The following is a 14,063-nucleotide window of genomic DNA, read 5'->3' on the forward strand; positions in this document are numbered from 1 at the left end:
AGTACTTCCGAATGCATCAATGTAACATGGGGGGCTACTGTCAAAGGAGGGGATATCAGCATGTAACTTGTATTGAGTGTTTATATTTGTCGATGCAAGTAGACAGGGGGTTGTATGGAAATCGTTCTTATGCCATCAACTGTACTCATATTTATGTGTGTTGACGGTTAGAAAGTGATTACTTGAAGCAATCATGAGGCTGTTCAACTTTCTACTAAAAGATGTAACATCGAAAATAGAATATTATTCGAGGTTCTCTCCCTCGCCGATGTCTATCAAGCAGTTTCTGGACTTTGGTGAGTATAAAAATAAATACTCCCAAGAGTTTAAATGTCATGGACACAGGGTTGCCATTTGATTGAAAAAATAACTGATGGCTTTATTTAACGAACGGGTGTATATGGAAAACGTTTACCATTTCCTAACGGAAGCCAACATAGCCAAACGAGAGTTTCTATTGGACTAATTCAAGTAGGTCCCTCTCCGTTTCGGTTGCTTCAGTTTAAGAAACGTTTTTCAACAGAGTCGGCGGAATGAATACACCTCACATGTTGTTGTTAGTGTGCGATAAGAACATTACTGTGTTTACGCGATATATGGGACAGCGGCACTTCATATTTAAAACGCTTACTTTCCCAATAATGCCTGAGTGTGGCTTTGAGTGTGGCTCCATTTAAGCAATGTGACATCAGTCTCACAGAGGCCTTGATACATTTCCACTGTCTGTCATTCTAGAGTTTGTATGTTGGTGTAGAGAGGGATGGCTTCAGTCTCTCAGTAAGCCACGTGCTCTGTGAGAGTAAGTGTCTTAAGTTTAGAGAACAAACTGTGCCAGCTGAACTGTTTAAGGTCAACCCGAAAGCTCTCTGTCTGTCCACTCGAAACTTTTGGCTCACAGCTGCACAACACTGTTCGTAGCAGCAGCTCATTATAAATAGCTCCATGTCGTTCTGCCTCTCAATATGAACTGGCCACTGACCTATTGCTGCATGTGTGGCAGCCATATTCATAGAGTAACTGGCAATAATATTGGAAGCTCATTTACTGCATTTCTTTACAATAAAAACATTTTTTAAATGCTATTTGCAGAACAGGAAAACACAGCCTTTATCACCTTGGCCGCTGTAGGTTCATTCGACTCAGTCGATCTACAAACACATGGCCTATTAACTATACAATTGTAATGTTATACCTCTGAAAGGGGGGAGTTATGACAAATGATTCACACTGATACATATGACATTTATAGAACTGTATTGTTTGCATTTTGATTACAGATGTTCATGTTATGTTCATATTACAACACATCTTCCTTTCTTTAAGTTCCTAACTTGTTTGATAAGATTAGTACAGATTTTCTTTTCCCAGGGGAATGGGTCCCCCAACCGCAAGTTTTGTAGCCACTGTACTAATCTCTCTCTCTCTCTCTGCTTGCTTCCTCTCTCTCTTGTCTCCTCTGCTTCCTCTCTCTCTTGTCTCCTCTGCTTCCTCTCTCTCTCTTGTCTCCTCTGCTTCCTCTCTCTCTTGTCTCCTCTGCTTCTTCTCTCTCTTGTCTCCTCTGCTTCCTCTCTCTCTTGTCTCCTCTGCTTCCTCTCTCTCTTGTCTCCTCTGCTTCCTCTCTCTCTTGTCTCCTCTGCTTCTTCTCTCTCTTGTCTCCTCTGCTTCCTCTCTCTCTTGTCTCCTCTGCTTCCTCTCCCTCTTGTCTCCTCTGCTTCTTCTCTCTCTTGTCTCCTCTGCTTCCTCTCTCTCTCTGCTTGCTTCCTCTCTCTCTTGTCTCCTCTGCTTCCTCTCTCTTGTCTCCTCTGCTTCCTCTCTCTTGTCTCCTCTGCTTCCTCTCTCTCTTGTCTCCTCTACTTCCTCTCTCTCTTGTCTCCTCTACTTCCTCTCTCTCTTGTCTCCTCTGCTTCCTCTCTCTCTTGTCTCCTCTGCTTCCTCCTGCATTCATTGCAGCCTGCCTCAGCCTCGCCAATAACAAAGTTATTAGGATAACTTAGTAGTGTATTTTCTGCTAGTGCTGAGAGGCTCTGTTTAATGTTAGTCAGATAGAAGGATGAAGTAAGAGTAATACTAGCCAGAGACATTCAACGTTGCTGCAATAAAAGCCTCTGGCGGCAGCTAGCCACCTGACTGGTTGACATGGGCTATCTATAAATGACTGTTTGCCAGTTGTGCAATCAATCTCATAGTCAGTTTTTGTTGGTTTGGGGGATGTTTGTAGATATGGCAAGAGTCCCGCGGCGGTTTTAAAATGGCCTTTTGTCCGGCATCTCACAAACGCACAGTCAGCAGCGTCTTCAGTTGCCTACTTGAGCCGACTGCGAGCTCGGGTAGTTTGTTTCACGTCACAGGCCCACTGCCTGTGTCGCGAGAGGACAGAGTTAGATCAAGAATATAAGCGTTGTGATCAACGCTGGGAGCAATATTTAGATTTTTTTTTCCCAGGTAAGTTGACTAAGCACACATTCTCATTTACAGCAACGACCTGGGAAATAGGTACAGGGGGATGAATGAGCCAATTGGAAGCTGGGGATAATTAGGTGGCCATGATGGTATGAGGGCCAGATTGGGAATTTAACCAGGACACCGGGGTTAACACCCCTACTCTTACAATAAGTGCCATGGGATCTTTAGTGACCACAGAGAGTCAGAACACCTGTTCAACGTCCCATCCGAAAGACGGCACCCTACACATGGCAATGTCCCCAATCACTGCCCTGGGGCATTGGGATATTTTATTTTTAGACCAGAGGAAAGAGTGCTTCCTACTGTCCCTCCAACACCACTTCCAGTAGCATCAGGGACTGACCAAGGCCAACCCTGCTTAGCTTCAGAAGCAAGCCAGAAGTGGGATACAGTGTGGTAAGCTGCTGACTAAATGTTGACCAGTTCTTTATTTTCAAATTAGAAAACATTAGAGGTCCAGGCCTCAGTGTCCTCATATGTACTTATGGCCAATTTATTGGACTAATACAAACCTCCGTCAGTGGTTTTGTCACAAACCTCCATCAAATGAGGCAGTCGTGGGTAGCTCCAAAAATTCAGGTGGTTCTGAGACAAACACTTTGAAAGTTCCAACTGACATGCATGAGAGGTCTGTTGATATAATCTTGTTTTACAACCTCTGTCCAATGAACACAGCACAAGTATTGGTCTGCTACCAGTCACCAGTTTATTGACCCCATGTTTTTCCACAGGCAGGGAGAATGCATGTGAGAAGACCTCCTACGTGTTCCTGCGTAAGGAGCTTGCAGTGCGGGGGGCCAACACCATGAAGGAAATCAACCTGTTACCCAGTGACCTGCGTATTCAGCCGTCCGTCAAACTGGTGCACAGTTGGTGAGAACCTCTGTCTGTCCCTCTGTGCTGATTCAGGGGTGACTGTGCGCACAGTATTCTGGGATGCATGGTGACATCCGTCTGTGTGTACGCCAGGGTATGACAGTGTGCTGTGGTCTTTGTGTTTCAGGTACATTCAGAGCTTTGAAGAGCTGCTGGATTATGAACACAGGGGTCCGGAGGACAGCCGCACCTTAAACGAGTGAGTTGACATGTACACAGTCGCACCAGGCACCCACCACATCTTCAGACAGCACTGAGACTTCAGACAGCACTGAGACTTCTGAGAGTCCTCACACCATATTTCTCTGGAACAGCTTTCTAGACACCCTGGTCAAAATCCGTAATAGGCACAATGAAGTGGTCCCCACCATGGCCCAGGGTGTCATAGAGTACAAGCAGAGGTTTGGCTTTGATCCTTTTATCAGCAGCAACGTTCAGTACTTCCTGGATCGCTTTTACACCAACAGGATATCCTTCCGCATGCTCATCAACCAGCACAGTAAGTGACATCACCAGCCAATACAGCTGTTTATATATGTGTGTATAAATTAAAAATAAAATAAAAATAGTGCATGTGTATGACTTGGAGTTTATAGTGGATGTTGATGAGGATCTTGATCAGGTGAGACTTTGTTTCAGCACTCCTTTTTGGTGATGACAGAACCACCTCCCATCCCAAACACATAGGAAGTATTGATCCGACCTGCAATGTCCCTGAGGTGGTGAAAGGTGAGCAGAATACCACTGATCCTAATGTTTGACAAATAGCAACTTTGAGTCAGACTGCATCAGGGCGACATCAGCTTATTCAAACTGTATTCAATAAAGAGTACAGTCCATTCGGGAAAATATTCAGACCTATTTACTTTTTTTGACATTTTGTTACATTACAGCCTTATTTTAAAATGGATTCAATTATTCTACACACAATACCCTATAATGACAAAGTGAAAACAGCTTTATAATGAGCACATTATTTTTTTATTTCACCTTTATTTAACCAGGTAGGCAAGTTGAGAACAAGTTCTCATTTACAATTGCGTCCTGGCCAAGATAAAGCAAAGCAGTTTGACACATACAACGACACAGTCAATAATACAGTAGAAACAAGTATATATACGATGTGAGCAAATGAGGTGAGATAAGGGAGGTAAAGGCAAAAAAAAGACCATGGTGGCAAAGTCTATACAATATAGCAAGTAAAACACTGGTGGTAGATTTGCAGTGGAAGAATGTGCAAAGTAGAAATAAAAATAATGGGGTGCAAAGGAGCAAAATAAATCAATAAAATACATACAGTAGGGAAAGAGGTAGTTGTTTGGGCTAAATTATAGGTGCAGTAATCTGTGAGCTGCTCTGACAGCTGGTGCTTAAAGCTAGTGAGGGAGATAAGTGTTTCCAGTTTCAGAGATTTTTGTAGTTCGTTCCAGTCATTGGCAGCAGAGAACTGGAAGGAGAGTCGGCCAAAGAAATAATTGGTTTTGGGGGTGACCAGAGAGATATACCTGCTGGAGCTCGTGCTACAGGTGGGTGATGCTATGGTGACCAGCGAGCTGAGATAAGGGGGGGGGGGGACAATACCTAGCAGGGTCTTGTAGATGACATGGAGCCAGTGGGTTTGGCGACGAGTATGAAGCGAGGGCCAGCCAACGAGCGCGTACAGGTCACAATGGTGGGTAGTATATGGGGCTTTGGTGACAAAACGGATGGCACTGTGATAGACTGCATCCAATTTGTTGAGTAGGGTATTGGACGCTATTTTGTAAATGACATCGTCGAAGTCGAGGATTGGTAGGATGTTCAGTTTTACAAGTGTATGTTTGGCAGCATGAGTGAAGGATGATTATGAGCACATTACTTTGAAATACTTTATTTACATAAGTATTCAGACCCTTTGCTATGAGACTGGAATCCACCTGTGGTGAATTCAATTGATTGGACATGATTTGGAAAGGCACACACCTGTCTACATAAGGTCCCACAGTTGACAGTGCATGTCAGAGCAAAAACTAAGCCATGAGGTTGAAGGAAATGTCCGTAGAGCTCAGAGATAGGATTGTGTCAATTCACAGATTTTGAGATGTCGTGGATGATTACTATTGAAATGGAGGACACCTTCGTGTGTGTACAATATTATTCATCTTAAGATGAATGTTCTAACTGCAAGACACTCTGGATAAGGGCATCTGCTAACTGACAAAAATGGTAAATGTTTTACATACAGATCTCATATTACTGTATTGAGTTATTATTCTTTTTGATTGTATTTAAATACTGATATCACAAATGTATAATTTGTACATTTCTATATATCTTTTTTGGTTTGTTTTTTGTTACGTCTGACTGTGTAAAACCTAGCTCTACTGCTTTTTTTCCTCTGAAAGTGAGGTGGAGATTAGGTCAAAGTTGAACACAGTGCCACATAACATTAATCCTCTGTGCCTCTATGCTACTGTCTTTTACAGATGCTTATGAGACCGCTAAGATGCTCTGTGAGCAGTACTACTTGGTCGCCCCTGAGCTGAACATAGAAGAGTACAATTGTAAGTTGAAATGTAATTAAACACACTGAGCCACCTGTGTATGCATTATAAAAGAGGAATAGCCGTCTATGCATTTATAAGCTGTTGTACGGAGCCATTCGCTTACATGAAGGCTGGTAGCATGTCTATAATGCAATATAGGTAGGATAGAAGGCACTGGCGCTTAGATTGTAAACGTCTGAGTATGCGCTAAGCTCTTGGTTAGGATATGGCAGGTTTATTAGCTGCAATGGAAAAAGTCATCTGGAATGGAAAGTTGGCCTCATATCAGAGTTTCCCGTTGGCTCCTGTCCGAACCTGCAAATGTAAACAGAGGAGGAGCAGATCCAATGGAAATCTATTTTCGTGTGATATTACGTGAAACATGACTACTGTAATATGTGAACAGAGAACGATTGATACATATTGATTGCCTTTATTTCACATTAACATTTACATGTCTCTTTCCTCAGCCAAGGCCCCTTCGAAGGCTATCCAGGTGGTTTATGTTCCATCTCACCTGTTCCATATGCTGTTTGAGCTCTTCAAGGTGACTGGCATTTATGTTGCACTGAACGAAAGCTTCTCTAGGCTATCAATTAACTGGTCCTAATTTGTAGTGTACGGTGCATTCGGAAAGTATTTAGACCCCTTGACTTTTTCAACATTTTGTTACGTTACAGTCTTATTCTAAAATAGATTAACTTGTTTTAGAGTAAGGCTGTAACGTAACAAAATGTTGAAAAAGTCAAGGGGTCTGAATACTTCCCGAATGCACTGTAGGTGTGTAACATCGTTGGTTGTAATCCTGTTGTATTTATACGTTCCAACTGAGTTATGTGTATTCATGAATGTTTATTGAATGACTATGTAGAATTCGATGCGGGCCACAGTGGAGCTCCATGAGAACAGTAGTGCTGGACTCCCCCAAGTGAAGGCCATGGTGACGCTTGGAAAGGAAGACCTCTCTATCAAGGTCTGTTACTGGCAGGGACACCGGTCTGGTGTTTTTAGATGACCTCATCATGGTTCTCACACACACCTGTCCTCTCCCCTCAGATCAGTGACAGAGGAGGGGGCGTGCCCCTCAGGAAGATTGACAAGCTCTTTAGCTACATGTACTCCACCGCTCCCACCCCGAGCCTTGAACCAGGAAATGGAACTCAGGCTGCACCACTGGTAACACATCCCAAATAGGTGTATAGAGACATTTTTTGGTTTACCAGCATCATCTCCGAGTGATGCACGTGCGCCCCGGCACCAAAAAGTGCTGTAGCAAGATAGCGAACACTGATGCCGGGACCTTGACAAACTTAACACGGAGTGAGTGATGACCATGAAAACAGACCAGACGGATGGCTATAGCTATCTATATTCAACAAGCATATTATTCTTCTGACTTTATCCAGCTCTATTCGTGATATTTGACCTTGATTCGCTGGCTCGGCAATCAATCCTCTGGTGACATAGCGACGTTCTAGACGATAACCATCTGATAACGTGTTTGTTAACAAGCACAGGCTGCATTTGAAGTTGCGTGTTATCGTATCCACTGCTAGTAGAAAAGAGCTGGTTTCTGACGAGGAACCGCGCATGCAACTTTTCATGACGCGGCCAGTCTATTGACCCCTCAGTTTGGAGTATGAACCACTCTTTCTTCTCCGTCCTTAGGCTGGCTTTGGGTATGGTCTCCCCATTTCTCGACTTTATGCACGTTACTTCCAAGGAGACCTGAACCTCTACTCCATGGAGGGGGTGGGTACAGACGCTGTCATCTATCTGAAGGTGCGTTAAGGACTTAGTTAAGTAGCATATTGTCGTTATCATCTGGCTGTGGTTTCATATTTGTTTCTCACTGACCTCCAGGCTCTGTCCAGCGAGTCCTTTGAACGTCTCCCTGTCTTCAACAAGTCGGCGTGGAGACATTACCAGACTGGCCCTGAGGCAGATGACTGGAGCAACCCTAGCAGTGACCCACGTGATGCAGCCAAGTACAAGATCAAATAACTCTTGAGTCTGGCCCTCAGGCAATGCTGCATGCCATAGGTCATGTCTAGTCACATGACAGACACATTAAGTTACCTTCCACTCCTACAGTGAAGCACAGAACTAAAGCACAGCACTGACTGAAATATTGCCTCAACAGGTAACATATTTATTTCCATCAGGCAGGTAAAGCCAAAACACAGTTTTAATCCAGATCATCTTTATTTCCTTGTTTGCTGGTATGTTATTATTGACCACAGTTTCCATGGTAGCAGATTGCGATTGGTGACCTCCTCCGTCAGATAGCGTGGCTCTGTTATTAGGTTTAATAAGTGTCACGTGGGAGTGGTACAACGGAAAATAATGTACTTTTTCCCCTTAATGCAAATAATGGCCTAGCGTAACTGTATACTGTGAAACAAGAATATTAGTTTATCATTTTATGGCAGTGTACAATGGTTTTCAATAGATTAACCCAGTGGGCATTTTCCCAGTTTAGAAAAAGGGATTAGGTTAGTATGTATGTGTTTGTGACATGAAATGTTTCTCGGGATGTTATTTGAATGCATGATGATGCAATTTGGTACTGTAAGTTATTAAGAGATTAGAATAACTTTGGGTGCTTATGAAATGCATGGAACAATATCGAAATCATTTGAGACATATCTTACTTTAGATTACTTATTGCATGACAAAAAATACTCTCAGAAATGATTGTTTTGTATTTAATATTAAAAAGAAAATGTCCGAAATGTTTTGTTTTTACTGCATATCATAGACAACTGAATGCAAATTTGAGCGTTTCACTAAGTATTTCTAAAGAAAAATAAAGCCTGGTTGATGCAAAATGGAGACAGTGAAAAAGTGGTATTATTTGTATGTTTTTGTGTGGTACAGGAATCAGAAGTGAGAATGGAGTGAGTAAACTGATTGAGATACCACAGTGCATTCAGTTACCTTAACATACACAATCAAATAACACAAATATGGTAAACTGTGGGCGACATCTTACATACACAAAGTGCACAAAGTAACCATGTGCACTGAGTGTTTGCGTCTGTGTTTGTTTGAGAATGACAGTGCCATCTCTATTCGTCATCCCCGAGGAAGGTTAAGGGATAGGCAAAGGCACCCTTGCGAGAGGAAGGGGAGGTGGGAGAGGAATGAGGGGAACGGGGAGAACGAGGGGATCGGGAGGAAGGGGATGTGGGAGAGGAGGGGGGCGATGGGGATCGCCCTCTGGTGGGGCTGCTGCTGGGGGAGCCACGGGGCGAGGCAACGGGTGACGCGTAGGGTGACAGGGCCTGGAGCATGCGCCCACTCTGCTCCTGAATCACATGCTGCTCAGAGAGGGAGAGAGAGAAACAGAGAAAGCGAGAGATAGGGAGGGAGAGAGAGAGAGGGCGAGACAAAGAGAGGGAGTGAGAGTGAATTAATCATTTTTTAAATTGTTTGACCAACTAAGTGTTGCTTTACTAAGCTACTTGTTCATAATGAGTGGTCACTTGCATAGAGGAATGAGATCAATACTAACTATCTTCCCCCTATTGACCGTTAACACTTCCTACTATAGTATCTATTGTGGGCTAAAGGTAAACTCACCCACGCTCCATCTGGACCAAACAACTCCAGGAAATTCCCAATGAACTCCCGTGACTTCTCCTCCCACTTCTGGATGAGGTCATGGCTCTTCTCCTCCACCTTGAACACAAAGTGCTTGGACTTCTCCTCCACTGTCTTCACCGTCTCCTTCATACGATCCACCTGGTTCTGCAGACGGATTTTCTTCTCCTGCAGAATAAATCACGTGTAGACTTTACTTGAAATGCTTACGCATGAGCCCATTCCCAACAATGCAGAGATAGAAAGTAAGACAAGTATTTGCTAAAAAAAAGGAAATAGTAACACAATAACAACAATATACAAAGAGTACCAGTACTGAGTCAATGTGCAGGGGTACGAGGTAGTTGAGGTAATACAGTATGTTCATGTAGGTAGGGGTAAAAGTGACTAGGCAATCAAGATAGGTAATAAACACAGTAGCAGCAGTGTATGTGAAGTGTGAAAATGTGTCTATGTGTGAGTGTGTGTGTGCGTAGCTTCAATATATGTATGTGTGTGTGTGTTGGAGTGTCAGTGTATTACAGTATGTGTAAGTGTGTGGGTAGAGTCGTGAGTGTGCATAGAGCCAGTGCAAGAGAGTCAGTGCAAATAATATAAAGTCAATGTAAATAGTCAGGGTGGTCATTTGATGAACTGTTCAGCAGTCTTATGGCTTGGGGGTTGAAGCTGTTCAGGAACCTTTTGGTCCCAGACTTGGCGCTCCGGTACCGTTTGCCATGCGCGATAGCAGAGAGAACAGCCTATGACAAGTCAAGTGGTCGGCTATAAGGCATCTTCTGTTTATCAGCCACAACCACCGACACTGTAACAACCATTTCACTTCCTCAAATACAAATGAATGTAACAAATGGTCATTCCAACTTAATTAATTGTTCGAAGTTAATCAGGTGCTTAGGTCATTCATACCCTGATGAAGCTAACGTTGAGGTCTCTGGCTGTGTAGCCTCTCTGCAGGTTGCGTCGGACATAAAGGTCATAGTCTCTCACTATCCTGGTGATGAGGTCGGATGTAGAGATGCCGTCTGTCCTCTGTGTGGCCACAAACATCCCTGAGACCCAACAGAGAGAACACAGCTCAGCCAAGATGGCACAGGTTAGAGAATAGGCGGTCGGTAGCTCAGCAAACACACAGAGACACAATCTCAAATGGCTACAAGTTCATGTCTGTTTCAGAGCAGATTTGTTTACCTGCTTCCTTGATGTGTTTGTAGACATCCTCTGATCCTGCAGAGGTGTATGGGATATCGTCATGGGCCACGAAGTCAATCTGGTGAAATCCCAGAAAAGCATTTCATGTGGATCAAAGGGACATGGGCTACGTACATCTGTATCAGATTTTAGGACGGTTCAAATTAAATATATTTATGAAGCCCTTTTACATCGGCAGATGTCACAAAGTGCTTACACAGACACCCCAGCCTAAAACCCAGAACCGCAAGCAATGCAGATGGTTTGTAATATTGAGTGGTGTACTGTATATGACCCAGAAGTGCTGACCTTATGTTTTTTCAGGAAGTCAGGGCTGAGGGTCCAGGGAGCGTCCCGTACCACCTCATCCACATAGCGACAGTGTATCAGGGCTTCGTAGCGCTCCGACTCTGTCATCACCGTGTAGCCCTTATACTTGTGTGTGAGTTCATCACTGCAGACTGCAAGGACAGACACACAATGACATGCTCTCTGTGTGCGGTTTGTGTACACGCGTGTTTGTGCAGTCTTTGAAAGGCACTTGAGATTCAAAAGATATTATTTACCTCCCACTATGAGATGTGTGTTGGGGAACAAGTTCTTCGCTTGCATCAGAGCACGCGCGTGTCCAGAGTGGAAGAGGTCAAAGATCCCATCGGCATAGACTCGCACTGGCCGGACTGCTACAAGAAAAGCAAAAACAATGACTTTAACTACGTCTTGCTGCGTTCTCCTTGTCTCACCTCTCACGTTCACATCCCTCCCTCTCTCTCTCTCTCTCTCTCTCTCTCTCTCTCTCTCTCTCTCTCTCTCTCTCTCTCTCTCTCTCGAAGACTGGCCCTTATCTCTTCTCTTCCGATGCCCATCCTTTAATAGCCCCAGTGAGGATTGATAAAACTGGTGGTGAAACTGACCTATGATCAGTCTGACTGGTCTGTGATTGGTCTGACCTGTAATGAAGACTGACCTGGAGTGCCTCTCTTGGCCTGGGCGATGGTCATCTTTTCATGAGGAACTTCTGACTCATATCCTGTTTTCTTGGCAAATAATGCTGGCTCCCTCAGAGTCTGAGATGACACAGAAAGAGTTAACCTACCTCATGGGAGGGGATATCGGTACATAGATGATTTGGGGATAATAAATACTCTATAAGTAAAGTATTTTATGTTTACAGTGAACGCAATCATCGGGGCTGTGATAAGTGTTTGGATATGAGAGGGATTTCTGGCTTCATTAGTGTTTATATCTGCATGTGAGGGCTAGTGGGTGTGTATATGGTTGCTAGCAATTATCTGTAGAGTTGTCAGTACACTTTGAACTCTGAACTGTTTGACATCTGCCCATGATTTAAGAATTGACTTCAATCCCTGCGGAAGAAAAAAGTTTTAATTGAAGGTAGAGATCAATATACCAGGCGAAGAGCTATACCACAATGCTTTAACATTACGACATTTACAACAGTAACAGTACCATGACATTTATTGAGGAATCGTTTGTAGATGTTTGTACATGCCCTCCCATACTGTACACGGATTCACTAAAGCGTACAATAAGATCATATTACACAATACTTATTTCCAGAGCAACATAACAACTGACTGTTGTTGGCGTCACTAGGCTATGGTCTGTTTACTAGTAATGATAGATCAAATGTAGAATTATAGAAAATGCAACATTTGCTGAGTCAGCAATGTACTGAATACTGAAAAATAGGCTCAAAATGTGGATCAGTAATCTCTGGCAATAAATCACCTTAGACCTGGCAGAGATTAGACATGATATGCTATTTCTTTTTTTTTATTAACCGTTTGATAAGCCTCCTTCCTATAGGTAGTCTAACTCACCTTGCGGGGTCCCCCACTGCATTGCTGTTGGGGCCGGTGTGGTCCGCTGTTGGCTCTGGAGCCACGTCTCCTTCCCACCATGCTGGATGTTCTGTTGCCTTGTTCGCCCGTCGACTGGCGCCTCGTCCGCTTGCTCGTACTCCCAGCCTGTCAGTGCTGTACTCCTGCAATCTATGAGGGAGTTTGAAAGTTTGCATGTTGCTGGCTGGTCTGACCCCGGTGACAAGAAAATGTAATGTGCAAAGTTCAAGGAAAAGAGTAGTTGATACTTCAGGCCCTGTAGAGGAAAGGAGGTGGATCGAGGGTTCCCCACGTAGGCCTAAACAGACATTTACAATCTGACTGCCCTCTTATTTTTTGGTCTAAGCTTATAAATGATATGTAAATGTAGTCATGCTGTTATGAACTTTCTTACACTTGTAAAGTAATAAATAGGCCTTATTATTGGCGTGTCTACTGGAAACACATGTTCAACTTGGTCTCGTGGGATAATATCATTTTATTTTTAACATGATATTTCTGAGTTTCATGAATAGAAACTGCTCCCAAAAATGATCTGGCTGGGGCGACCTTTGGACCCAGACATAGTAGTGGGACAAGCTGTTCCAGTGGGTCAAGAGGAAGCTTAAAGTTGCCTATCTATGTGCTCCACTGCAATGTTTACTGAAAGCTCAATCAATCAAGCAACGTCATTAATGGCCCACACGACACATCTGTGACTGTCATTCAGCTTGATCATGATTCCCAAATCACCCCATGGACATTGACACCATGCCCTTATGCCTGAATCAGCCCATGGACATTTGGACTATAACATAAGACTGTATTATCCCACTGAGCTATAGGCTAGGCCTTCCCTTGCAAAAATACACATTACAAATTAGCCATTTTTGTAAATATAAACGTACATTGCTTAGCCTAAAAACATGGTTAAAACTATCATTTGAATATCATGGATGGTCGGTCTCTGCATCCGAAGTGTCGTCTATGGATTTAAGAGTGGTTGCACTTCTCTAGTCCCATCCCTCAGCTTTTTATCGAAACTGTGGCAGGGAGGCCCATTTGTTAATGTTTCAATTAAGGACGGCAGCTTGAAACACCTTTAATAGAGTCATAGGGTTATTAGAATGGTGGAATCTAGTGCTTGAGTTATGCCATTAATATCAAGCAAATCTCGAGATCAACATTCTTAGTTTTGCAAACCAAAATAATTATATTGAATGGAAAACATAAACCCAAAATAATTGATAGCAAAACGAACTATTGCAAGACCAAATTAATTATGAATGGATCCCATTTTATGATACTCAACTCAATAAAACGACTCCCTCTTTCCTGTCTTTGGTTGTGTTACATTGGCCTTTGCTTTCGCTGCCTTTTTTCCAGTTGCAAGTTTTGTAACATTTGTTCCAGTACCCTGCACCCCACTTCTGGTTTGCCTCTGTAGATAAGCAGGGTTGATCCTGGATGGGAGGATGAGGACCAGGCATAGTTGGAAGTGGTTATTTATTCACAAGGGTGTTCGTTCACGTGTCTGAAAAACATGTGATTTTTTTTTTTT

General features: G+C 43.3%; 2 protein-coding genes across 3 annotated transcripts; one reads left to right on the forward strand and one right to left on the reverse strand.

Annotated features, from left to right (window-relative positions):
• The first annotated feature begins 26 nt into the window (after nucleotides 1-26).
• Nucleotides 27-8,699, forward strand: LOC118390435 (pyruvate dehydrogenase (acetyl-transferring) kinase isozyme 3, mitochondrial-like). Its single transcript, XM_035781003.1, has 11 exons — nucleotides 27-296; nucleotides 3,195-3,336; nucleotides 3,467-3,538; nucleotides 3,654-3,838; nucleotides 3,979-4,068; nucleotides 5,805-5,882; nucleotides 6,335-6,411; nucleotides 6,736-6,837; nucleotides 6,921-7,040; nucleotides 7,533-7,646; nucleotides 7,728-8,699. Exons 1-11 carry the CDS (start codon nucleotides 194-196, stop codon nucleotides 7,866-7,868), a joined length of 1,224 nt encoding a protein of 407 aa, XP_035636896.1. The 5' UTR covers nucleotides 27-193; the 3' UTR covers nucleotides 7,869-8,699.
• LOC118390436 (choline-phosphate cytidylyltransferase B-like) lies at nucleotides 8,559-13,832 on the reverse strand. Of its 2 annotated transcripts, XM_035781005.2 has the most exons (9): nucleotides 13,815-13,832; nucleotides 12,503-12,673; nucleotides 11,626-11,725; nucleotides 11,225-11,338; nucleotides 10,968-11,119; nucleotides 10,659-10,737; nucleotides 10,377-10,519; nucleotides 9,450-9,638; nucleotides 8,559-9,187 (listed from the first exon to the last, which is right to left on the reverse strand). In XM_035781005.2, exons 2-9 carry the CDS (start codon nucleotides 12,581-12,583, stop codon nucleotides 8,936-8,938), a joined length of 1,110 nt encoding a protein of 369 aa, XP_035636898.1. In that variant the 5' UTR covers nucleotides 12,584-12,673; nucleotides 13,815-13,832; the 3' UTR covers nucleotides 8,559-8,935. The 2 variants fall into 2 exon arrangements, with proteins under 2 accessions (XP_035636898.1, XP_035636897.1); XM_035781004.2 differs by lacking the exon at nucleotides 13,815-13,832 and having other exon boundaries at nucleotides 11,225-11,341.
• Nucleotides 13,833-14,063: the final 231 nt, after the last annotated feature.

Source organism: Oncorhynchus keta, chromosome 11 (genome assembly GCF_023373465.1).
Source record: "Oncorhynchus keta strain PuntledgeMale-10-30-2019 chromosome 11, Oket_V2, whole genome shotgun sequence".
In the NCBI taxonomy this organism is placed as follows: domain Eukaryota; kingdom Metazoa; phylum Chordata; class Actinopteri; order Salmoniformes; family Salmonidae; genus Oncorhynchus; species Oncorhynchus keta.

What these genes read in the sequence shown, in the direction of transcription:
- LOC118390435 (XM_035781003.1), top strand. Translation starts at nt 194, where the DNA reads ATGAGGCTGTTCAACTTTCTACTAAAAGATGTAACATCGAAAATAGAA. An exon ending in GTCAAACTGGTGCACAGTTG is followed by an intron (nt 3,337 to 3,466) that starts GTGAGAACCTCT and finishes TTTGTGTTTCAG; the next exon opens with GTACATTCAGAGCTTTGAAG. An exon ending in GAACTCAGGCTGCACCACTG is followed by an intron (nt 7,041 to 7,532) that starts GTAACACATCCC and finishes CTCCGTCCTTAG; the next exon opens with GCTGGCTTTGGGTATGGTCT.
- LOC118390436 (XM_035781004.2), bottom strand. Translation starts at nt 12,583, where the DNA reads ATGGTGGGAAGGAGACGTGGCTCCAGAGCCAACAGCGGACCACACCGG. An exon ending in GGCCAAGAGAGGCACTCCAG is followed by an intron (nt 11,342 to 11,625) that starts GTCAGTCTTCAT and finishes CTTTTCTTGTAG; the next exon opens with CAGTCCGGCCAGTGCGAGTC. An exon ending in CAAACACATCAAGGAAGCAG is followed by an intron (nt 10,520 to 10,658) that starts GTAAACAAATCT and finishes GTTGGGTCTCAG; the next exon opens with GGATGTTTGTGGCCACACAG.